The 22,587-nt window shown below is 39.6% G+C and overlaps 4 protein-coding genes and 1 long non-coding RNA gene across 11 annotated transcripts; 1 reads left to right on the top strand and 4 right to left on the bottom strand.

Annotated features, from left to right (window-relative positions):
• Positions 1-199: 199 nt before the first annotated feature.
• pip5kl1 (phosphatidylinositol-4-phosphate 5-kinase-like 1) lies at positions 200-9,401 on the bottom strand. Its single transcript, XM_077622588.1, has 10 exons — positions 9,321-9,401; positions 4,877-5,077; positions 2,900-2,950; positions 2,661-2,815; positions 2,446-2,570; positions 2,169-2,203; positions 1,885-1,940; positions 1,704-1,816; positions 1,424-1,586; positions 200-689 (listed from the first exon to the last, which is right to left on the bottom strand). The coding sequence occupies exons 1-10, from the start codon at positions 9,321-9,323 to the stop codon at positions 272-274; spliced, it is 1,320 nt and encodes a 439-aa protein (XP_077478714.1). The 5' UTR covers positions 9,324-9,401; the 3' UTR covers positions 200-271.
• Positions 7,510-8,853, bottom strand: dpm2 (dolichyl-phosphate mannosyltransferase subunit 2, regulatory). Of its 3 annotated transcripts, XM_077622587.1 has the most exons (4): positions 8,570-8,853; positions 8,111-8,200; positions 7,892-7,994; positions 7,510-7,797 (listed from the first exon to the last, which is right to left on the bottom strand). In XM_077622587.1, exons 2-4 carry the CDS (start codon positions 8,171-8,173, stop codon positions 7,742-7,744), a joined length of 222 nt encoding a protein of 73 aa, XP_077478713.1. In that variant the 5' UTR covers positions 8,174-8,200; positions 8,570-8,853; the 3' UTR covers positions 7,510-7,741. The 3 variants fall into 3 exon arrangements, with proteins under 3 accessions (XP_077478713.1, XP_077478711.1, XP_077478712.1); XM_077622585.1 differs by lacking the exon at positions 8,570-8,853 and having other exon boundaries at positions 8,111-8,563; XM_077622586.1 differs by lacking the exon at positions 8,570-8,853 and having other exon boundaries at positions 7,510-7,794; positions 8,111-8,563.
• Positions 9,402-9,622: 221 nt separating the features above from the next.
• LOC144090785 (early estrogen-induced gene 1 protein-like) lies at positions 9,623-19,062 on the bottom strand. Its single transcript, XM_077622581.1, has 12 exons — positions 18,941-19,062; positions 18,340-18,608; positions 15,629-15,749; positions 15,283-15,312; positions 14,398-14,514; positions 14,295-14,341; positions 14,072-14,232; positions 13,387-13,488; positions 12,793-12,997; positions 11,756-11,877; positions 11,593-11,662; positions 9,623-11,516 (listed from the first exon to the last, which is right to left on the bottom strand). The coding sequence occupies exons 2-12, from the start codon at positions 18,483-18,485 to the stop codon at positions 11,471-11,473; spliced, it is 1,167 nt and encodes a 388-aa protein (XP_077478707.1). The 5' UTR covers positions 18,486-18,608; positions 18,941-19,062; the 3' UTR covers positions 9,623-11,470.
• On the top strand, positions 18,177-22,453 carry LOC144090789 (uncharacterized). Of its 4 annotated transcripts, none has more exons than XR_013305503.1 (5): positions 18,312-18,420; positions 18,966-19,122; positions 19,913-20,031; positions 20,183-20,420; positions 20,761-22,453. It is a non-coding gene; the product is annotated as an uncharacterized LOC144090789 (long non-coding RNA). The 4 variants fall into 4 exon arrangements; XR_013305502.1 differs by having other exon boundaries at positions 18,346-18,494; XR_013305504.1 differs by lacking the exon at positions 18,966-19,122 and having other exon boundaries at positions 18,177-18,420.
• On the bottom strand, positions 19,434-22,006 carry naif1 (nuclear apoptosis inducing factor 1). Of its 2 annotated transcripts, none has more exons than XM_077622582.1 (3): positions 21,432-22,006; positions 20,735-20,782; positions 19,434-20,439 (listed from the first exon to the last, which is right to left on the bottom strand). In XM_077622582.1, exons 1-3 carry the CDS (start codon positions 21,877-21,879, stop codon positions 19,877-19,879), a joined length of 1,059 nt encoding a protein of 352 aa, XP_077478708.1. In that variant the 5' UTR covers positions 21,880-22,006; the 3' UTR covers positions 19,434-19,876. The 2 variants fall into 2 exon arrangements, with proteins under 2 accessions (XP_077478708.1, XP_077478709.1); XM_077622583.1 differs by having other exon boundaries at positions 19,434-20,436.
• Positions 22,454-22,587: the final 134 nt, after the last annotated feature.

Genomic DNA, 22,587 nt, shown 5'->3' with positions numbered 1-22,587 from the left:
TTTTCATTTTAGATTCGCGATTGGGCGAGATTATCGGTTGACTCGACTCGCTATATTGTATTTTGCTTTGAAAACAACAAGATTTGGACTTTTTGATGAATACAGGACTATTAAAATAAGGCAAACACGAGAAGTGATTAAATTTCCCAAATACGGGATGAATAAAGTAATCTAAGATAGAAACTCTCAGTGTCAGAACTTTGCAGAAGGTGGCTTTAATTTATCACATAGCAAGGGTTCCTTGGTTGACGCCACCCAAGAGACGGACGGTCTACTTGGTATGGTCCAGAACCCACTGACAAAGCCTCGTGCAGTACATTTGTGGACTTACCGTCGAGAAGGTCCGGCCGGGGTGCCTCAGCCTCTTCCACCAATATTCCAATCTCTTCTTCAAACTGTAAACTGTAAAAATGTCAATGATGCCGATGAAATAGCGTTGATCGGGTCCGTCGATGACGTGGAGGGCGTTCTTTAAATTCGGCAGCAAACGTCTGTTTTGAGCGTCCAAGTCCTGGCGGAGCTCTTTGCTTTGGGGACAGGAGGGATGGCTTTCGCCGCTGCGGCGATCGCCGGCCGGGGCGGCCTTGAAACGCCCGTCTTCTATTTCGGGGGAGGTCAAAGCGGGGTTGTCCTCCGGGACCGCCCCGGGGATGCCGCCGCAGCCCCGGCTGGTGCTCGGATTCACGGACCTGCGACAATTCAAACAGAAAATTGTCTGACCAATTTGAATGAAGCTATTCTAATCACAGAAAAGGGGAATTTCAAGGAAGCATATATATTTTTTTAAAATCCCTTTTTATCCAATTGTGCAGCAGCACCAAAATAAACAATGTATCTTGCATAAATTTTTTTATACAGCAAATAAAGTGGGTCACCCAATGCGATAAATTGAGCAATTGTAATTGGGATTTGTTGGACATTTCCTATTTTACTGCAAGGATTATTCCAATCGTGTCCATTTAAATAATACCTAACATTTAACTAATGTGTGGAGTTTGCATGTTCTCCTGTGTGGGTTTTCTCTGGTTTCTTCCCACATTCCAAAGACATGCATGCTAGGCTAGCTGGCTAACACTCTAAATTGCCCCTATGTATGTGTGAGGATGAATGGTTGTTTGTCTCCTTCTGCCCTGTGATTGGCTGCCCACCATTTCAGGGTGTCCCCCGCCTCTGGCCCAAAATCAGCTGGGCTAGGCTGCAGCACCACTTGTGAGGATAAAGTGGTTCAGAAAATGAAATCGGAAAAAAAACATTTCAAATCTTTTTAGTACAATTCCAATCCTCTGAAAATTATGCAATCAGGCCCGATAAATTCCAATCCCATTTTTGAAGAAGCGATGTCAAGCAAGACTACTAGTTGATGACCTGCTACATAATTTAGTCCGCTCCAAAAAAGTCGTCGGGTTTGAAAATAGATACCAACCTCTTGGTTCTCACGATTAACGAGGCAAAGGAAAGCGCCTGTTGACGTTCGTCTTGTTGCAAAGGCTGATGCGCCAGGAGAAGGCTGTAATCCAAAACGTTGAGGCTCCGGAGAAAATCCGTGTCGATCTCCATTTGCCGAAGGAGCCAGGAACGCTGCTGGTCTGTGCGCGAAAACATTCGTTCAAACATGCCGTGACGGTGTAGTGTAGCGCAACATGTTGACAAATACTGAGATGCACTATTGTACACAAGATGTAACAAAGACCGCTTTGCCCGACCTAGAGTGATATATTGTTCTCCAAAATTGAGGTCTTTGAGGACAACGATTATCTGGCATCCGTCCGGTGAAGGATCCGTCCAGCGACTGACTTCACAACCTTTGATATCGTACCTGTCAATTGGCGAGACAAAGACCCTCTCGAGCAAAATCCTTCAAACCTCGAGGGAAACAAACCTTACCTTGCACTTATTCGATCATCGGGATAAAACACGCTTTGCATAACAATGAAGTATCTCTGCAAATTAAAAAAACAAGAAAAATAATGGCTTTACATTGAGCAATTCACATACTAAAAGCTAGTTATTTCATCAAATTCTATGTTTGAAGATAGGAAGAAAAAAAATCAAAAATTCATTACATTGATATTTTCCATTAAAATGCAAAATATCTATCAATTGAATAGAGAAAATTTCAAGACAACCACAACAAAGCGTGTTTCAAAAAGAGTTAAGACTTAAGATACCTTTAGCCTGCATGACATTTTGATCCGGTGAACACCTTGCAAGATAGGAACATTCATTTAGTCAGTTAAAAGATGATTTTTCCCCCCATTTGCCGTATTTTAGCAGTAAGTATTCCAATTCTGTGACATTCCTGCAGCTAAAAGAGCTTCAAATTTCTCCCCCAAAAAGTTATTTGTGTTGTGTTATCTTAAAATAAGCCGACCTGTGAGATATTTTGATGCTATATTGCCCATTCTGAGCGTACACGTTAGCATGACAGCTCCCAGACAGACGTACCTAACAACTTCACCAAAAGAGAATGCGGATACTTCTGCAAGTGTGCCATGTAGTTTTTCAGGTTGTCCAGCAGAAATCGAATTTCCCTCTCATTCTGGGTCTTCAAAAAGAAGCGTTTATCGTTCCTAAAAGGTGAAAGGGTATCTTCAAAAATTGACGAATCGTTGGCCCGTTCGAAACGGGTCGTTGAGTTATCGGTCACAGAGTTTACCCACGTGAGGAAAAAGTCAGCCTTGCTTTTGGAGTTGCTGATGAACTGAAGGTAGGACTTGTCAGAGCAGAGCGACTGCTGATACTCCTGCTCCGTCACCCCTAAAGATGCCCGTAGACTGGCAAACACCGGGCTGGCAAAGGTCTCCAACGTAAAGCCCTAGAAGGAACGGGACATTGGCAATTCTCCCCTGAACATCGCCGCCATTGGATTGGAACTGAATCATCACATCCACCCACCTACCCTATGAATCTGAGTATCCTCTGCTATGAAATCCTCATCGAGCAGCTCATTCTATAAAAAAAGAGAAAGTTTCCCTTAAAAATATATATTTTTAGCCATCATCCTTATTCACCTATTGATAACTTATCATTTTTTAACACAAAAATGTCAGGACGCCGGATCGGAAACCAAAACAACTGCGTAAGAATTTGCACGAATAAGCATAATAATCTCTTTACAAGGTAAACAGAGCGACCGTATTTTTTAAACAATAATGCGAGTATTTTCGGAATTTATTCGATTATCGCCATCTGCCAGAATCCAAGTCAAAGCAATTTAAGAGTCCCTTGTAGATCTTCATTGCCAACTCAGATCAACAGTCTCGGCCTGGAACATGGTGTCCTGTTCAGTCAATAGTCCTGAAAACAATTAACTGGCCATGAAAGCAGCTGTGGGGGGAAAGTGTCCTCGAGCTTACTCGTTCCCAACATAAAATAATGCACAAATTAATTTATAGCTTCATTACCTATTAAATGCTTAATGAACATATAGTAACATCCCAGAATAAACCCAACAGTCATGAACCCCATTGAATTCCTAATAAGACATACAGCCTTTCTATCTTTTTTTAAATTACATTTTAATATTTCTTAATACATTCCTTTTTACTTTAATGTTTAACCTCAGTCTCAGTCCGCAGAAGGTCCCCAACTTGTGGACTTCCTGTGTGCGGCTCCAGTTTTTTACCTAGGTCTACAATGCCTTCTGTGTCTGTCTTGCTACTGCAACCAAGGAAATTTCCCGAATACGGGATGACATAAAGTTTGAATTTCATCTAATCTAATATGATGTGTTAGCAACAAAATCAAGCAACATGTGCATGTTTGAATTAATTTCCCTCTGCCTTTCTGACGTAAGGATCTCTCGTTCATAAACTGCCCGGTCGCAGAAGTGCATTGTATATTTGGGACCCCTATTATCTCCGCCCTCCCCCCTTCAAAAAAAAAACAGGACAGTCATGAAACTATCTGCGGAGTCAGCGGTCAGAGCTCCACTCGGATTTGCAGCGATGCGTCAGAGCACAGAATGTTCAGCAGACCTTATGATTGTTGCTCATCGTTGCTAGCGCGCGCTGGGTTCAAGTCACGAAAATCTTGCGGGGAGAATTATGTCTACAAATGCTAGTAGCACAGTAGCAAATTTGCAGCTTTAGATAAAACGCTGGGAAAAAAATGCAACTTTTAATACAGTTTTCCAGATCGCCGGCCCTTCCTTATGACATCAGTAATACCCATCGTCCCTATGATCGGAGCTAACCGAAGCTAATGTGCGTGTTAACAACTAAAGACACAAAAATGAATAAATTGTGTTTTATTACATTATTTCCTACATTTTCAGAGGTCCGCGAACGTTACGATTTGCATACTTATTACCTCTGGGCAATTGTTTTTCACATTAAGGTGTACTATTGGCTGTCTCTAAACCAAAACTACTCTTTCAGGCTGAGTTTGATTTATTAAATAAAGGTCAGCAAATATTAATGAACCTATTCGTATTCATATTAATGAACATATATTTGTAATTATGCAAGATTGTAGCCGAGGGCTAATTTCCATCTTTAGTCCCTTGTGTAGGTTGAAGATAAACGATGACACATACACGTAGCACAGTTTTAGATAGGGTTGTGATGGCAATTTTGGTTCGTCTAATAGCCAGGCTTTAAGATGATTGGCCAGGAGGTTCAGAGACGGGAGTTGACGTATGCTAATTGCTATTGAGTTCCGGGTAAGAAGAGAGAAGGTGCTTTGGCTAATTTAGCATTCTTTTTGAAGGGAACTACACAGTCACCTCTAGAGCCAGCCCATGTTGATGTCGTTGATTTTTTTTTTTCTTTAAAAAATCTTGCAGTGGAGGAGGAGCTTTCTAACACCGACCTTTGTGTCGTTCTCACAAACAGACACGGTGTGTGTATATAGTGACAAGCTGACGAGTACTTACGGTAGTCGCGTGGTCGATGGTGTTTTGGATTGATGTAGCCAAGCCCTCCTTCATCATGCACGTCAGGCTGTAGAACTCGTGGTGCCGGTCGATCTCGAACAAGCCCAAAAGTTCCCACTGTCGTCTCAGACCTCCCCATCTTTTTCTTTTGAGCGTGCCGGAGCGCTTGACGAAGCCGCGTGGAGCCACCGTGCTCTGCATCTGGTCAACAAAGTCGTAAAACAAACTTAAAAACAACGAAGCGTGAAAATACTGATTTTCGGTATTTCCAGAATTGTTCTAGAATGAAGGAGGGGGAGATGAAAAGAGCAAAGAGCACTTCAAGGCTCGTGGCAAACACAAAAGACAGCCGAGTGGTAGTTGAGTTTGTAAATTCGGTAACTATGGCGACCATTACAAAGGCACGATTCATTGGCCGAGCTTAAGGGAATAATCGATGTGTCCGACCAAGATTTAAAATCGATTTAGCTGTCAACTCGGCCTCAAAATGACACGTCACGAGAGTTCAAGACAACTTGCGATGACGACGAGGAAACGAAGATGCTGAAAAAGTATGTATGTATACATTTTATTTATATTTCTTATTTTACTCAACTACACTGCAATGTAAACAGCGTGAATCTATAGTTGGTATTTAACCTTTATCGATACGATAATATCATGTCATGTGACAAGTTAAAACATTGGCAAAAGATAAAGCAACGCATGTAAAAAAAAAAAAAAACAGAATAGAATGTTCATAGCCAGATTTGTGACTCACGGCAGACACACTAAGATGTTCCCCTCCAAAGAAGAACCTTTGCTCATCTGTATGCTTCCAGTCACAAGGCAGTCCCCCTCCAAAAACACCCACTTGGCAAATCTGATTGTAATTTATTATACTTGCAGCCCTCAGAACCTGTTTTGAAACAGCTATTAGTGTGCGAGCGAGGGGGCTTGTGTGGGAAGGAAATTGAGGGGGTATAACAATGCGCTTTTTATTTTGTTTACAAGCCTATATATAGAAAGAACACCAAATTTTGGCCAACATGCTTATCAATAATCACACTTAGACATGTCTGCTTCTATTTGTTTAGTAATGTTAGAGTCCCATAGTGTAACTAAGATTAAAAGACATCTAAAATAGAAGTGCACCACATTGCAAAAAAAAGTGTTAAGATCATGACAGTGATGCTTACCTATGAAAATTGTATACAAACTTACAAAACAATCACTTAACTTTCCTTGAATTAGTCCTGTCTGAAACATAAATTGTAGTGTCATATTTTAAATCTAATTTGAGATGCCTAGGATTTTTTTTGAGGCTCTAATCACCCTTAATATACCAGCCAGACGGAATATCTTAATTATTTTGTTGAGTGCAACTGTACTCTGACAGCAATATGTATACAAATCTTTTTTGTTTTCTTTTTGTAAATGTTAACTAGACTGTGCTATCATCATCGCCGGTCTCAAGAGTGCAATTATGACTTATGTGCCATTTCATAAAAGGCATCCCTCGGGCCACCCGTCCAAAAATTCCCAAATGACAGTTAGTAATGTTGAAAGTCAACTGCTATCTTGAATGAGGATAAGTGCTATTTAAAAAGTACTAAAAGTGTCATTTGTTGAAAATGCTAAAGTTAAAGCAGATGTAACCAATGTGTGTTTGTAATGTTGTATATCTTGTAAGTCTTACCTTGCAGCTTTAGTGGAAGGAAAATAAGACTGGTCGCTATTATGCCATTTGTCAGCGCACATTTATGGTGGAAAGCGCAGCCTGTGCCAGAGGTAACAAAGGGGGGGTTCTGCCTGTGTCTAAAGGGGGGGGGGGGGGGGGGGGGGGTCTTTAGGGGAGGGATTTATATGCCGTGGTTAGGTGGAAGGGGGGGACAGAAAGACTCATTAGTACTTAGTTTGTACCAAAGTAAAAGCCACAAATTGACAAGTTGATATTTTAGCTTCAAATATAAAACCGTATCCCATTTGAAATGAGTCCTTTGATGATCATCATTGCATTGACAGCTGAATATGAATGACATGTAAAAAATGAAATGTTGTCAATAAATAATCAAAATGAAAGGCAAAGATTTTTAGCAAAATTTATTTTGTTTTCTTTTCCAGACCACTATCTATGATTCAATCACCGCTAATGATTAACGCCGTGTACCCAATAGTTGTCATCAGATGATATGAACGCTTGAGTTTGGTCTTGACATTTTGGATGGGGTTCAGGTCTGGGGATTTGTTGCTCAATTAAACACACTAATACAATAGTCAGTAAAGCAGATATTTGCACCAGTGGTTGTGTTGACAGGTGTCAAAACCTGCATGAAAATAAAATCAGCATCTATAAAAGCATCTATAGAAATTTCAAATGGATGACAGATTTGACTGTGGACTGAAAGAAAAAAAAACATCACACTGGACTACAGGCAAAATGGATTCTGTTACTTGACACCACAGTCTCAAAATAGCATCTCCTTTCAAAATAAGATTTGATTTAACAAGTAAAAAGAGGATCTTACCTACAGTGGCTTGCAAAAGTATTCAAAACTCAGCAATTTTTCCACATTTCTTTGTCACTTGGCGACCACAAACAACTATATATTATTGATATTTTCTGTGAAAGACCAACACAAATTGACATACAATTTTTCAATTCTGAAAAATAATTGAATTTAATTACAACAGGTCACAATTCTTCTTCAACTTTACAACAGCTGTACATTGAATTCAAAAGTAGTTCATGAATATTGCATTTAATAGTTCAAATACATATTGGAGGGTGACTTAGTGGGCAGAAAGGGACATTTATTGGAAGAAATAATGCCCTAGATTTTTAGTTCCACCTTACATTTGAACCAAAGGAGTCCTGTTTTGAGTTTAGTTCACCTTTTTGGGATTGTGATTCTTCCAAAGGACTACAGCAGTGAAAGCTGCTGTTGAGAGGAAAAAAAATTGAATTTCAATTGTAAAAATAAAGAAAAACACAACAGATTGGATGATGCAAGAAAATGGATGAAGAGTACTTACCTATGCAAAGGAGCAAAACTACCGCAGCGATGCCCGGAAGAATTACGGAGTATTCTCGTGGAAGAAAATACTTGTGTAAAACATGATCACTTTCCACGAAAGGCTGCAAATTGGCAAGTAAACAAACACAGAATTTAAAGATTGAGGCTAGTTTCATTTCTTAGGAATTAAACGACAAATGCCCCTCGCACTAAATTCAACTAAAACATCCAAACTTACCAGAACAATGACCCAGATAGAATAATAAGTAAACAGCAAGAGGCTGAAAACAATAAGGCTCATGCCAGCTGCTTGATCCACTCCAGTAGCCTGCAAACATAATAGCACAATAATTAGCATGTGTTCACACAAACAGAAAAAGTCAAAAGTCAGAGTTTAAACAGGTTTAACACTATATATCGACGTTAATGTAGACCAAACTACGTCTGACTCAAAAACAAGACAAAAAAACTCAGGTTCCTTAGTTTTGAAATCCACTACAATAAATATCATTACGCAAAACAGTTAATAAGTTATTTCCTTGCTAAATTGTGAAGTGAAAGCTCAGCTTTTTTCCCTTAATTCCACCACCGTGAAAACAAAATGACATAAATGTAACGTTACTTTAAGTTAAAAAAGTAAAAATGTGCACAGCGCGACTACCAAGAAAATAAATACAAGCAAGAAAATTGTAAATACCTCTTATATCGAGGGAAATAAATGTCGTCTTCAATCGTTGACAAGGTGGAGCATCAAAATCATCAGCAAGTGATATGTATGTATGCGTATATTAACTGCTAATAATCAGAGCAAATGATTCAGAAATTCAAAACAGTATGTAGTCAATAAAATAAGAGTATAATCCTCAATTTATGGTACTCGGGCTTCATGTTACCTGAATGAATTAATGCTCAAGGACAGTTCAGTTATATTCAATTTGGTGTTTATGCAAAGCCGCTCAGTAAAATTATGACAACATTTATTATGAAATGCGTCACCTCAATTGCCCCCCATTTTGTGGCAAAATGGTTTCATCTTCATTTGCGCGGGAGTTGACGAAGACATCCATTTTGGAGAGTTAATCGTTTTGTTTCTTTTTTTAACATTTAGTCGAATGTTTAGAGATTATAAAGTTGCAGTAACCCCAAAACTGTCACTACATCACCACCACGTTCTTGCTGGGACACATTTGCGTTTTTTAAAACCAAAAAATCCACAAAACATAACGATATTTTGGTTTAAAAGTCAAATGTTAACAATGCAATTAAAAACAGGTGAGGAAAGAAATGACAGCGAGGTATACAAAAGCTAAACCCAGACATGACAGTCCTCAATGTTTCACAACCGAAAAGCATGTTTTCCAATGAAAGGTATAAAGTCAATGTTTGACCATGAGAGTTATTAAAGTCATATATATTAAACACATTAAACATCATTTTAATTCTCTTACCATTGTCAAAGCGTTAGTACTTGTTGCCTCTTCCGCGTTGTCGTCCTCTTCTTCTTCTTCTTCGTAAATCCGGAAGTGATTAGTATCGAACGCCCTCTCCTGGCCAAAATAACGAAACGTCCCCAAATCCACTAATGTCAGTTTTGGCAGTATTTGTATTACGTACTGTACAGTACTGTAAATGCAAATAAATAGAGCTAGCACCTAATAATTAATCAACAGCATATGTTAAAGTTGTATTTCCTATTCTGATGTCTAAAGAAAGCAATGTTTTGGTACATGCATGATAAAAAAAGACATGATAATTCAGTGGAATTTTATTTAGACAAACATTTTTGGGTCACAGATGAACATAAAGCAATCTATGTATTCTGTCATCAAGATTATTTACTTTCCCATTTCACCAGCACCCTCTCAAATTAAAAATAATTACAAAAAATTATTAGGCTGTGAAAAAGTACAAACAATATTACAGGATACACACAGTCAAACACAGTGAAAAACATACAGGTTAAGAATCCCTCCGACAACACGCAATTTCCCTCATGCAAACATTGACACTTTTATATCACTTTACAATGCCTTTCAGTTCAAATACATTGACCAGCCCGCTGGTCTGGATTTATTTAGGGTTAAAGTGACCTTAGGTTAAAAAATATGACTTATTTTTTGGTTATACAGCAGCTCTGAGTGGTTAAAGAGTCACAATTTCAATGGTATATAACATTTGAATGTTCATAGAAGTACAATCAAATAGTGGCTAAAATGGCAATTCATGATCTCTTGAATTTGTGCGTATTATGCGGAACCGGGCCGAGTTACGCGGGTTGTTGAATATGCATGACCCGCATGCATGTGATTGATTATGACTGTGATGATTGTGTCATCTAGCACAAACGTTTCCACTGGACTGAGCGTCCATTGTTTATGCCGGCAGTCTTGGTACATTGAAGGCTTTGTAGTGTCCATTTTGGCTCTGATGGCAGCTTAGTACACGTTGTGACAAGAACAGGCTTCACACACACAGTTGATGATACATAATTTGGTTTTTCTTATTAGATAAAACCAGTAAAAACTCAAGTGAGTGTCCTATCCAAAAAAATAGGAGTGGTTTTTAGATAAAAGGCACAACGTTGGTGATTTATCCCTATCATGAGCCCTTATTTGAGTGGTCTAAAATAGTCATTGTGGCTAGCATGGATACCAGTGTAGCGCTAATATATCCCTCTTTGATTGAAAGTTATTGCAATCATGCAATACCCGCTAAAAATGCGTAGCATAAATCTTTCCCATACTGTCCAAGAGTAATAGTTAAAAATAAAAGATCCTCATAACATTAATTTATAATGTTTTTAATGTATTATGGCAGAAATTCAAATGAAATTTAAATTTGATCTGATATTCGCAAATAAATTCAAGATTTTGCTCACAACTATGCGAAGGATATTCAATATTTCAGAAGGTCGTAAGCACATCTTTGTCATTTTGTATTTAGATACAGTACAGTGTTATTACATATGGCCTGCCATATGAATTTTATGGAAAAACAAACGTGTTTTTCGTTTAAAATGAAATGTGCTTTTTTTCCCACGAGATTTCAAGTCGTCGTCTTGTGTGCAAAAGTAGAGAACAGAATAAAAACAAACTCATTTAGTTCTTTCTTACGCTAAATGATGTCTCAAATAGAAATAAAAAATGAATGGCGAATGATTTGTCAATTAAAAAGTCATTAAAAAAAAAAAACAGAAAAAAATGGCCGATCCACTTAAAGTAATTTTATAGAACTATATAATGAATGCTATGTTTATATCGTTTACGATAGAATTCAAACGTGTGTTAGTTATATCTGACATAAAAATTAAGTAGAAAAAACTTATTGCTAATGTTTCACAACATTCAACATCATGAACCCATTGACTGCCATTGACGTCCAATTCATTTGGACCGGGAGAGACGGGGCAGTAAACGATTGAATGCATATCACCATCAATGCAGGCCATCGTGTAAAAACTTTTGGAATTCACCATTGTAGTCTTCCTTAAAAATGGGATGGACTCAAATTTAGCAAGTTCGAACCTACTTGTACGCCCATTCACATGCGTTCAGATGGCTAAATTCCTGAGGCGGTTCAAGACGGAATTCTTCACGCTTCAATGCGTCTCAATGACCACGGCTTCAAAGACACCGGGCGTTACTCTGCGAAAACACAAAGTGGGGAAATTCTGGTGAGACCTAGTGGAAAAAGCGGGGGAATAGAAATACTCAAGTGTACCTATTGGTGAGCTGCGCCCCGCTAAGGGTGGTGGTCCCGTCTTTGCTGACAAATAACTGCAAGTTGCTGTCTGGAGGAATTCAAATCAAATTGCAAAGGCTACGCATGATGTCAACAACTTTAGAAATATGACGTATGTCAACGTTGCTTTTTTTTCACGAACCTTCATTGTTGCTGTTGTCTGAAAAATTCTGACTTTGAACAATTTTTTCCACAATGTCGTCAGCATCGAGGCGGGTGTCGTCCAAACAGCTAGATTGCCTCTCCAGGAGGCCATTCTTCCTTCTGTAGAACAGACACAGTTTTTATACCTTAAAAAAACAATAGAATTGACATAAAACCACCTAATGTATGCCCAAAACTTTGCAATGTTATTGAATTTCATAACATCCCCAGTCTCAGTCTTCAGAAGGTCCCTACCTTGTGGACTTTCTATTTGTGGCTCCAGTTTTTTTTATCTAGGTCTACAATGTCTTCTGTGTCTGTGCTTGCTACTGTTTTGCTACCGCAACCATTGAAATTTCCCGAAAACGGGATGAAATAATCTAATGTAATATAATATAATCTGATTTGATCTAATCTAATCCAAACTAATCTAATCCAAACTAATCTAATCCAAACTAATCTAATCCAAACTAATCTAATCCAAACTAATCTAATCCAAACTAATCTAATCCAAACTAATCTAACCTAACCTAATCCAAACTAATCTAATCCAAACTAATCTAATCCAAACTAATCTAATCCAAACTAATCTAATCCAAACTAATCTAATCCAAACTAATCTAATCCAAACTAATCTAAACTAACCTAACCTAAACCTAACCTAACCTAAACCAACCTAATCTAATCTAACTGAAACTAATCTAATCTAATTGTACCCTAAATTGTTCCTAACTCGGATTGGCTGGCTCCTGGTGCCCTGTGATTGGCTGGCAACGCATTTGGGGTGTGACCATAGTTTGCTGGGATAGGCTCCAGCTCCCCCAGAGTACGTATTTGGGTTGAGTCGCTAGCGTAGAAGTCCCTGAAACTTACATCCATAAAGTGACATGTTTATCTTTGAGATTCAATATAAAACCCTCCCCAGACCTGGAAAAAAAATGGCGAGGAATTTCAAGCATGTTAGTTTCCACACGGGAGTCAAAGAATCTGGGTTTGTTTACGAAAGGAGCACGAACGGTATGAGCGATCGATCACCTGGACGATCTACTGGACATGATGGCGGCCACGGAAGGTAGAGGAGGTCTCTCTGGTCGAGTGGGAGTTCCTTGCTGATGGAGTTGCGTCGGGCTGGGGGAACGCGGGTGGGCGAACCCGCAAGAAGGGACGCTGCTGGACGAAGCGTTTCCGTGGGGACTGAGATCGGTCAGGCTGGAGGAGCGGGAGTGGCCTGTGCTGTAACCTGGAGATGGAGATGGAGATGGAAATAGAGATGGAGACCATCTTGGACCATTAACAAACATCTCGCTAGGTGAGGAACATTGGGTGAAATGAAATAAATGTATCCAGAAATGTTCTCAGAACTTTCCTAACGTTTCCCCAAGAGATAATAAATATGTGAAATAAGCAATTTGCTCCAGTCCAAAATTTTGCCATTATAAAGCACATTAATCTGATTTTTAGGAGCCCCAAAACACTTTGAAAATCCACATTCTCAAAAATCAAAAGCAGAGGAAGAAAAAAAAAGAAGTACTAATCCCTCTGGTAAGAAGCGTTTGAAGAGGTTTTATCAGAGCATCAGTAGCCTCTACAAAAGGAAGTCATGATGAGAGAATAAGGAAGTAGTCTGACCTGATATCTTGCTATGTTGACTGGCAAAACTGGAGTTGCGGAAATGACCGCTGTGAAAGATCTCGTCTTGGTTGGGGACATTGCTACCCTCGTCCGGCAGCCCTGTGGTCCAGACATATTAAAAAAATGGCTTTATATTTTGAAAAGGTCACATTTCAGGTGAAACCGAACGACTTTTCTTGAAAAAGTATTAAGGAAAAAACATGTCATTATGGTGTAGCTAATGTGGAGTGCTACCTTGTATTTTATTTTGAAAAGGTCACATTTTAGGTCCAACTCAATCACTTTTCTTGAAAAAGTAAGTTAAAAAAAGTCATTATGGTGCATTTAATGTTGAGTGCCAATTTGTATTTTATTTTGAAAAGGTCACATTTTAGGTCAAACTCAATCATTTCTCTTGAGAAAGTATTAGGTTAAAAAAAAGTCATTAAAATGCATTTAATGTTGAGTGGCAATTTGTATTTTATTTTGAAAAGGTCACATTTTAGGTCAAACTCAATCACTTTTCTTGAGAAACTCTTAAGGTTAAAAAAAGTCATTATGGTGCATTTAATGTCGAATGCCAACTTGTATTTTATTTTGAAAAAGTCACATTTTAGGTGAAACCGAATCACTTTTCTTGAAAAACCTCCGCACTTCGGAGATAGCAACACGGAGGCATTTTTTTTTCCTCCAGGGCAGTTACCTGAGCTACGTACTGACGTCTGCCTGGCTTTAAAAACACGAGGTCTCTCCGTCATCGTGCCGAGTGGTTGTATTTGAACGCCGGTGCTTTCCCCCTTACAGTCCGGCTGCAGGTTGGGATCCTCGTCTCCGACGGAGACCGATTTGGCGGTGCTGGGAGGCCTGGAAATAAAGCGCAGAGGTTACCAGATGGAATTGATTTTTGGACCCAAAAAAAGACTTACAATTTAAAGCACGGGTCACCGGACAGGAGCGCCATCCCAATCGTCACCTATTAAAAAAAAGACTCGGGTAATTGAGGCAAATGCCTTCTTATGCACGCCTCACCTTGAGGATGGAGTTGTCTTGGCGAGTATTTTTGGTGTCGTAGCCCTCCAGGATGCAGCAGCGGACTTTGGAACCGCTGCCCGCGAACTCGGCCATATTCAGATCCGCGAAACCCAGCTGGACGCGAAGAAAATCGGGTTTAATAGCGAAAAGACGCCCGTGTCCCAAGAACAAAATCATGGATTTCTTAGTGTGTTTCCGGTGATCGTTTTGAACCGTATCCCCGGGTACTTTTCGATACCGTTGACGGCACGAATGGGGAAGCGGGAAGAACGCCGCTTGTGTAAGAAAGTCCCCCTTCGCCCTTTTGCATCAAGGTTTTCAAGAGACTCAGCATTTTGAGACAGCTTGAAATGGAATGATCTAGGTTGATAGATTACCGTATTTTCAGGACTATGAATCACACTTTTTTATAGTTTGGCTGCGACTTATACATAAGAATAGTGATTTTTTTCTCTCTTTCTGACCACCAAATGCCTGTTATGTTGTTTTTTTAGGCTGAAAAACAGTATGTTAATTAGATGTCTATTTAGCCCATTGTGTGCTATTATACTACTGTTACTTTAACGTTTGTTTTTGGTTTATAATCAGATAAAAAACTGCCATTCCAAAAATGCGACTTAGACTTCCATGCGATTTTTTTTTACCCTTTTCATTGTAAATTCTTTATTTGTACAGTATTTTTTTAACTTGACAGACATTTGCCAACAACCAACATTGACGTGACCTTCCCTTGATTGTAAACAATTGTTTTCCGTCTACCCGACTTGTTTCACATGCTCTCGACCTCAACATAATAACTTTCTCAAAACATGTCACCTGACTTTTATGATTAGCATATTGTATAAACATGTCTTTACAAGGAAGCATGAGAAACTCAATTACCTTTGAATAGCTTTTTCCTCCTTTAAGCTCCTGCAAAGATAAACAAACATGTTATGAAGATACGTTTTTTTCCTGAATTTCATTCATACACATCAAAAAATATTTTTTGTTTGTGTGTTTTATCTGCTTATCTTTTCTCTATTTTGAAATAAATGACCGTATCGGCCGCATCGACTTGCGTTATAGCGTTTGGTCTTTGTCACCTCGCAGTTTCGTGCATGTCAAATATAATTTATGCGCATATAAGCCGTACCCTCAATTCAGTCATCATTTTTTTTGCGACAAACACGGCTTATATGCAAGAAAATTAAGCGTAACTGCAACTCGTTTGGGTTTTTTAACATACCTTGCGTACAGAGACCCTACAGATGCAGGCTTCCAACACGCCAGTATCGGCATTTGCGCTCATTTTACACACAAAGGAGAATTTCTTCCCCCATCGGACACAGTTGTGCTGCACCTCCTCCCTGTGGGAAAACACATCAAAAGATCAATTTGAGCAATTTTAGGATGATATCAATCCGATGGAAGCTACCGAACCCGAGGCGCGTGTCTCTTTAAAATTTCTTTCCGGATAACGAGAAGTCACTTTCATCATTTTTTTGGAATTTGGGAGTTAGCGGCGCAAAGTCAGGCCTCTTGGGAATGCACGCCTCCCTCCTCGGGCGGAAAACGGACTTTCCAAACGCAACTCATGAACGAGTAGCGGAGGAAGAACCCACCCAATGTTCAAAACTACAGCCAGATGACCAGGAAACTCATGTTAAGGAGGCCAGAATGTTTACATATGCTACAACACGCACGCATATAGGAAACTAGCATGCTCCCTTTTTGGTAAAAATGTGATGTTATCTCTCCCAGTATAGCTCATGTTGGAGAAACATCTTTTTTTGGATTTCATCTTTTAATAAAAAGCCTACAGATGCGTTTATCATGTCACATGACCACCTTTATCATCATCATATATATATTTCAGCAACACGCTTATTTATTTAAATATTTATTTATATATATATTTATTTATGTAAATATGTATTTATTTATATATTTGAATATCTATTTATTTAAATATCTATTTATTTATTTATATATTTATTTATTTAAATATTTATATATTTATATATTTTTATTTATATATTTATTTATCCATTCATTTATTTATTTACATATTTATTTATTTATTAACTTATTTATTACCTATTTATTTATGTCTAAAATGTCTTTTTCTGTGTCTGTATTCTCGCCCTACTGTGACAATGAAATTTCCCAAATGCGGGATGAATAAAGATATCTAATCTAATCTAGTTTTATTGATTTCCATCCAATTGAACAGGATGTTTGAGGAAATTAAGATGCAAATTAGATACATTAAAATGCTTGTAAATGATTGACAGGGTAGAATTATTGAACAACAAATTGAGGAAAAATGAAAGAGTTTATCTCCCAAAAGATTGCATTGGTCAACAATTAGGTTGCAGATGTTAGTTTAGTCCACACAAAGCAAATAAAGGAAAAATGGGGTGATATTTTGCACAACGCCCTATCCAAATGAACTTTGTCCTTAGCTCCCTTTAACATCTTTAAAATCGTATCACTATTGTCCTTTGTCATTATTAATGAGTGTGAATATTTCATGAAAAAAATGCAGATAAAGACAGCAAGAAAAAAGGGGAAAAATTTATTTTTTGACTCTGGCTCAACATTCCACTCTAAATGGTCAACTACCTGTTTCTATTTAATTCCATGCTAATATTACACCAAGTAAAATCATATTAGTACATCGCTAAAATTAATCCCTACTTCATCTAAATTTGGATAGTTTGAGATAGAAATCTTGAAAGATGTCTGCTCATATAAGAAAATAAGAAATGATGATAGATCAGCTCCATGCTAACATGTGTTAAGTCTTATATTTCTTACTTATTGCTAAAGAGAAGCAAAATTTGTGGAATCTTTTTCATGTTTTTGGGTGCTTTTGGTGCAAATAACTATCAGGTTTTTTTTTTCTGTTCAGTGGGGGCTCAAAGTTAGAAAGATAAAGAATAGTCGGACAGGTTCTGCCACATTTTTCCTTTTTTTTAACCTGGCTATCGTTTCACAATCACGCTATTGTATAGCAGGTAGCAACAAGCAAATCTCTATTACATAACTAGCATTAATACTACCACCCACTGCTTACAAATTCATTATTTTAGGTTACTACAAAAAAATCAAACATTCAGGAACAATATGTTCAAACAAAGAAACTAAACCCCAAAAGTAAACAGAATAAATCCTATTGAAAAAGCTATTAATTTTGAAAAACATGTCATTTAAATATTGGATGTTGACTGAATAACTGCATCATAAAAAGGGACACAATAGTTACTTCCCCATCTTTGTTTATCCCTAAAATAAACATAACTTTATAAAAATATTGCATATGTAAAAATATAGCTGTTTAAGCGCGTCTGGTGGCTCTCGCAGACGAAAATAGGTCAGATATGAGTCACCTTTAGTGATAAAATAGTGTACTACTATTTAAGTAAACATTACTAGATATCGGTTTAGTCCAGGGGTGAGCCCCTATCCGGTCTGTTTTCCAAATCTCCCTCCTCTAGCACCCCTAAATCAAATGATCAACTCATTACCTAGGTCTACAATGTCTTCTGTGTCTGTGCTTGCTACTGTCTTGCTACTGCAACCAAGGGAATTTCCCAAAATACATTATAATCTAATCTAATCTAATCAGCAAGATGTCCAGAAGCTTGATCCAGCACCCAGATTATTTGATTCAGGTGTGTTGGTGGAGGGAGATAAGGAAAACAGACCGGATAGGGGCTATCGAGGGTGGCAGACCAGCCCACGGGCCACATGTTTGACACCACCGACTAAAGCCAAGTTTACTAGGGAACTGAAGGGTGAAAGATCTCTGTGTACTAAAGGTTAACTGCGGCAGAAAATGGGGGAAATGAACAACCAACACTTTAGAGGTGCTTCGAACGCCTACGAGGGCAAAGTCAACATTGGCATTACCTGGGTGCGTTTGGCAAGCGTGTTTCAAGGTGTGTTCAATACCTGGATGACAAAACGGCCAAGTCCCCTCCATCAATCAGGCGGATTTTACAGAAGAGCACTCCGTTGACAAAAGGCACAGCCGTAAGCTCCTCTAATGTGAAATTCACTTGAAACTTAAACTTCTTCTTTTTCGTCAAGAAAGACATCGTTCACAGGTAGGGGAAGTTCGCTCCTGGCGTTCCAAAGTTACCAGGAACCGAACGAGAAAAGTCTTGACAGCCGAGTTTGGAACGTTTAAACCTTCAGTTTATTCATCTCGGTAGTCCGACCTGGAAATGAAAATACACTTGTAGTAATGCATAATAAAATCAGGCGGACGTATTCAATCGCAACTGTGTTTTTTATGTATCTTGAATGCACCACGGTGGTTTGGCTTTACGCAAAACAACCACAACATAACGTTGTTTTTTTGTTTGTTTGTTTTTTGCGTCAATTGACTTCACTGTTGTCAGCTGTTTCACGTTTAGTTTTACAGAGGCGTAAAAACACGAATGTCTTGCAAACATCTGCCACGCAAACACAAAATCCCTGGAATGAAACTAGGAAGAAAATAAAAATAATAATAATGAAAAAATAAATAAAAGAGTCGATTAAATCTCACCGTTCTGGTGGCCTTTGCTTCTCAGGTGGGCACCGCTGAGGAGATCTACCGGCTGCTTGCCGTGATAGTTTCTCGGTACCAAATGTAACGACGCCCTCCCACCGTCGTGGAAGCCAATTTTACCGGCCCGGCAGGTTCTTGAACGCAACACGGGGAGTTCAGGGACCGTCCGTAAAGTCAAGGTAAAGTTACGCGAGCGAAAGTACAGCTCGAGGAAAAGATTGGAAATTGCAATAGGAGAATAAAGTAAAAATAAACAAGTGGAAATAAAGTAAACAGGCACATATTTTGAAGTGTCCAACCTTAAAAATCCGAGGTCATCTTTGAAAAAAGTTTGGAGACCAGACACTTGTACATTTGTCTTGTATATGTATAAACAAGGGATGTCAAAGTAATCACAACATCACGATATCGTGATTATTATAATAAGTTTTGCTGGTTTTCACTTCATGTTAACTAAGAGGGTTGGATATAGTATATTAAAAGAGCAAAGAGGCGAGCAATGTATGGATTTGATGGTCGTTCTCTCTTTTATAAGCAGTTGTTAATTCATTTTCAGTGATTTATGTGAATCTCTTATCACATTCCAGGACATTGTCCAATTGGAATTCCCCTAGTTTATTTGAAAATCGTATTAAAACAACGCAAGCAAGGCTTACCATTTACAGCAGACATTCTAATTAGCAGCAATGAAGTCATACAAACTAATATATTTGATCTCTACACAACTTGATTTTTCGGGCTCGATTCTTGTTCGAAACCGGCGAACGTCTAAAAACTGAAAAAAAAAAAAACAGTCCAAAAATGGCATGAATGCAAAGCTAAAAAGATGCGCAGGAGCTTCCTAAGGCAACGTATGAAAGTTTTTTTCAAGGATCCGTCAAAAGTCTCTGTGTTGATTTGTGCGTTGGAGGCGGGGCTTAACGCCGCTTAGAATTAGGAGTCAATTGTGTGCGTCTCCTCTGTGTGCAGGGCAGCGGGTGGCGGCGTGGCGGTCCGGTTCTGCTCCTCGATTAGCGTCCCGTCGGCGGTCACTCCCGCCGTGGCGTTGTTCAACTTGCTCCCTTCCGTCCCGCTCTGGAGGAACTTGCGTAAGTCTTTCAGAGCCGGCCTGAGCATCTGCACCAGCGCCAGCAACGCCGCCTGAGTTCCTTCCAAGGCCTGGGCTTGTCGTTCCTGCGCGAAGGCCTGGGCTTCCTGCGAGTGACGCATCAACTGCAGCAGCTGATTCTGCCCTTCCAGGTGCTGGGCGATCTGCCGGACGTGGACGTTGGTGACCCTCTGCTCCTGCAGGAGACGAGCCGAGTTGAGGGCGATGCGGCTCTTCAGCTCCTGAGGTTTGGCGTGGCCTTGAGGAGGGGGCGGCGAGGCCGACGAGGAGGACGCCAGCACCTCCGTGGGAGCCTCGACGGTCGCCACCGCGGCGGGGGCGGAGTCCGTGACCGTGGTGCAGTACTCCACCACGCCACCGTCCTCCAGGGTGTGATAAGCCGTTTCTGCTGGGGGAGAAAAAAAAGGAGCAGAAAAGCTAGTTTTAGGCAAAGTAAATGCGGCGCAATGCTCGAAATGGCCATTTTTGGCCTCTCACGTAGCCAAAATTCACCAAAAAGCTCGGCGTCTTTTAGTTTTAGTTTGTCCAATGACTTTTGGTCCTTTTTAACTGTATTGTAATTTTTATACCGTTCACCCGATTCCAATGTCAATACTATGACGCTTAAGTCCAAGGTTAAAGCAAATCCTGCTCCTTTCTTTTCAAACCAATTGTATGATGATCCGAGGGAAAAATAAACGTACCATTCAGTGTCTTTGCTTCCTCACAGATGGGTCCAGAACCGGGAAGAGCTAAAATGCAGAGAGACAGTGAGTCAACAAATGAAATAAGAATAGCACAAAGAAGGAATTATTAAAATCTCAATCAAGGCACCACGATTTATTTTTGCGGGCCGCACAAAATGATATGGCGATCCAGATCTGGCCCCCAGGCCGTAAGTTGCTATACGGGGTTAAAGGTCTTGAGTGTCCTTTGTCCCCGAAAGGGTTAAAGCCTAGGTGAATGTTGACTGCCCCCTACTGGATAAAAGCTATCAAGTCTCACAGTTGGAGGTCATTTAATTGAATTGAAAATATAAATGTGATCATTATTGCAATTGGTGATTTGCTTTCCGCAAATTTGCAACAAAGTTAGAGCTAGTAATTAAAATCTTTGACCAGTGGAGATAAGATTTTTTTGCTAAACATCCCCAAAATGTACTTATTTTTTCCTTAAAGCGACAAGCCAAACTTTGCTCTTATAATAAAGCTATTAAAGTGACTCTCATCCCATCAAAAATAACCCAAAATATCGCCACGCTATTCTTTACAAGAGCCTACATCACGTGACAGGAGTTTGTGAGGCACATCGCTGATCTCCACATTCGGACCTCAGGGTGAGGAACCCACCAAAGGAGTGCAGAGGAGTGTGTAGCATTCATGTCAACTTAGTTCAACTCACTCTCCGCGAGTGTGACGGTCGCGGTGGCGCTCGCCGAGACGGGCAGAGTGATCTCAGCATCCGAGTCTCCTGCAGGGAGGCTGATGATGGTGGCTTCCCCGAGAAGATTACAAATCCTCTGCTGCATGGAAGTGAGGAGCACAGGAACCGTGGTGCAGTCCGAGGACGTCCCTTCTATGGCAGCCCTTGCCTGGGCCACTTTCCGCCGGACCTCGGTCTTCATATCGGACCACTTCTTCTTGACCTCCGCCAACTCTCTGGGACAAGTGGTGACAGCGTTCACCTTTTTGAGGATCTCCAACCATGCGTTGTTCTTTGCCATGTGGGTGACTCCAGCATTGAAGTGGTTAACTAGCGTGTGCTTTTGTTTCTCTATTTCCTCCACAATAATTTCAACCTCTCGCTCGGAGAAATTCATTTTTCTCTTTTTCGCGACCGATACCATCATCGCGTTCAGCTCAATGTTGGAGAAGTACTTGTGCGTACTATACGCAAAAAATTGTACTCAATTGATATGCGCAACGTAATGGCTTCCAGAATCGGCTTCTTCTTCCTACTAACGAGCGTACGTTAGCCCAGCTGGAATCCCGCCTCTTTATATTCTCATTGGTTGGAGTGCATGTAACCGTTGGGTTTCCTTCGCGTTCATTGGCTAGACGAAATGTCATTTGTGTTACGAGGCAACCAAACTATGCTGTTCAAAGCCAAAACGGGAAAACATATAAACATAGATTTTATAGTGCTGCGCAAGCAGTTTATAATACATATTATTACTTAGTCTGTGCAATTTAGCCCACATAATTCAACACACGAGGAATCTAAACAGATGCCTCGATCGCTACATTTATTTTATTTTAGTCATCGTACTGCAATTTTCCCAACGCAACAAAACTGCGAAAAAGTCACATTAAATAAATCTAATTGTAGTTTGTTCAGTTAAAAGAATTCATATAGTAACCAATTTTCCATCATTTTCACGCATGTAATGAAATACACAAGTGTATATATGTTTTTTAAAGTTAGCGCAAGAAAATAAGGATAATTAAATAGGCAGTGGCTCCTAAACCGGTAACCGGTCAAATAGTCCCACGGGCTATTTAGCCGGTAACCTATAATTTAACATAGAGTGAATAGGGGATTTTCTAAACCATTCAAC

Source organism: Stigmatopora argus, chromosome 16 (genome assembly GCF_051989625.1).
Source record: "Stigmatopora argus isolate UIUO_Sarg chromosome 16, RoL_Sarg_1.0, whole genome shotgun sequence".
In the NCBI taxonomy this organism is placed as follows: domain Eukaryota; kingdom Metazoa; phylum Chordata; class Actinopteri; order Syngnathiformes; family Syngnathidae; genus Stigmatopora; species Stigmatopora argus.
The sequence above is the reverse complement of the archived record's forward strand: the minus strand, read 5'-3'. Positions and strand labels throughout refer to the sequence as shown.

Excerpts from the sequence above, each read along its gene's own strand:
- dpm2 (XM_077622585.1), bottom strand. The coding sequence starts at position 8,230 with ATGCTAATTATTGTGCTATTATGTTTGCAGGCTACTGGAGTGGATCAA. Across the intron at positions 7,995-8,110 it reads CTATCTGGGTCATTGTTCTG|CCTTTCGTGGAAAGTGATCA; the intron begins GTAAGTTTGGAT and ends GCCAATTTGCAG. Across the intron at positions 7,798-7,891 it reads AGTTTTGCTCCTTTGCATAG|CAGCTTTCACTGCTGTAGTC; the intron begins GTAAGTACTCTT and ends TCCTCTCAACAG.
- pip5kl1 (XM_077622588.1), bottom strand. Across the intron at positions 2,951-4,876 it reads CCATCGACCACGCGACTACC|AATGAGCTGCTCGATGAGGA; the intron begins GTAAGTACTCGT and ends CTTTTTTTATAG. Across the intron at positions 2,204-2,445 it reads TCTTTTGGTGAAGTTGTTAG|GTGTTCACCGGATCAAAATG; the intron begins GTACGTCTGTCT and ends CTATCTTGCAAG.
- LOC144090785 (XM_077622581.1), bottom strand. The coding sequence starts at position 18,485 with ATGTCTTTCTTGACGAAAAAGAAGAAGTTTAAGTTTCAAGTGAATTTC. Across the intron at positions 14,342-14,397 it reads AAGACAACTCCATCCTCAAG|GTGACGATTGGGATGGCGCT; the intron begins GTGAGGCGTGCA and ends TTTTTTTAATAG. Across the intron at positions 12,998-13,386 it reads TCAACATAGCAAGATATCAG|GTTACAGCACAGGCCACTCC; the intron begins GTCAGACTACTT and ends CTCCATCTCCAG.
- naif1 (XM_077622582.1), bottom strand. The coding sequence starts at position 21,879 with ATGATGGTATCGGTCGCGAAAAAGAGAAAAATGAATTTCTCCGAGCGA. Across the intron at positions 20,783-21,431 it reads GACCGTCACACTCGCGGAGA|CTCTTCCCGGTTCTGGACCC; the intron begins GTGAGTTGAACT and ends TCTGCATTTTAG. Across the intron at positions 20,440-20,734 it reads GGAAGCAAAGACACTGAATG|CAGAAACGGCTTATCACACC; the intron begins GTACGTTTATTT and ends TTTCTCCCCCAG.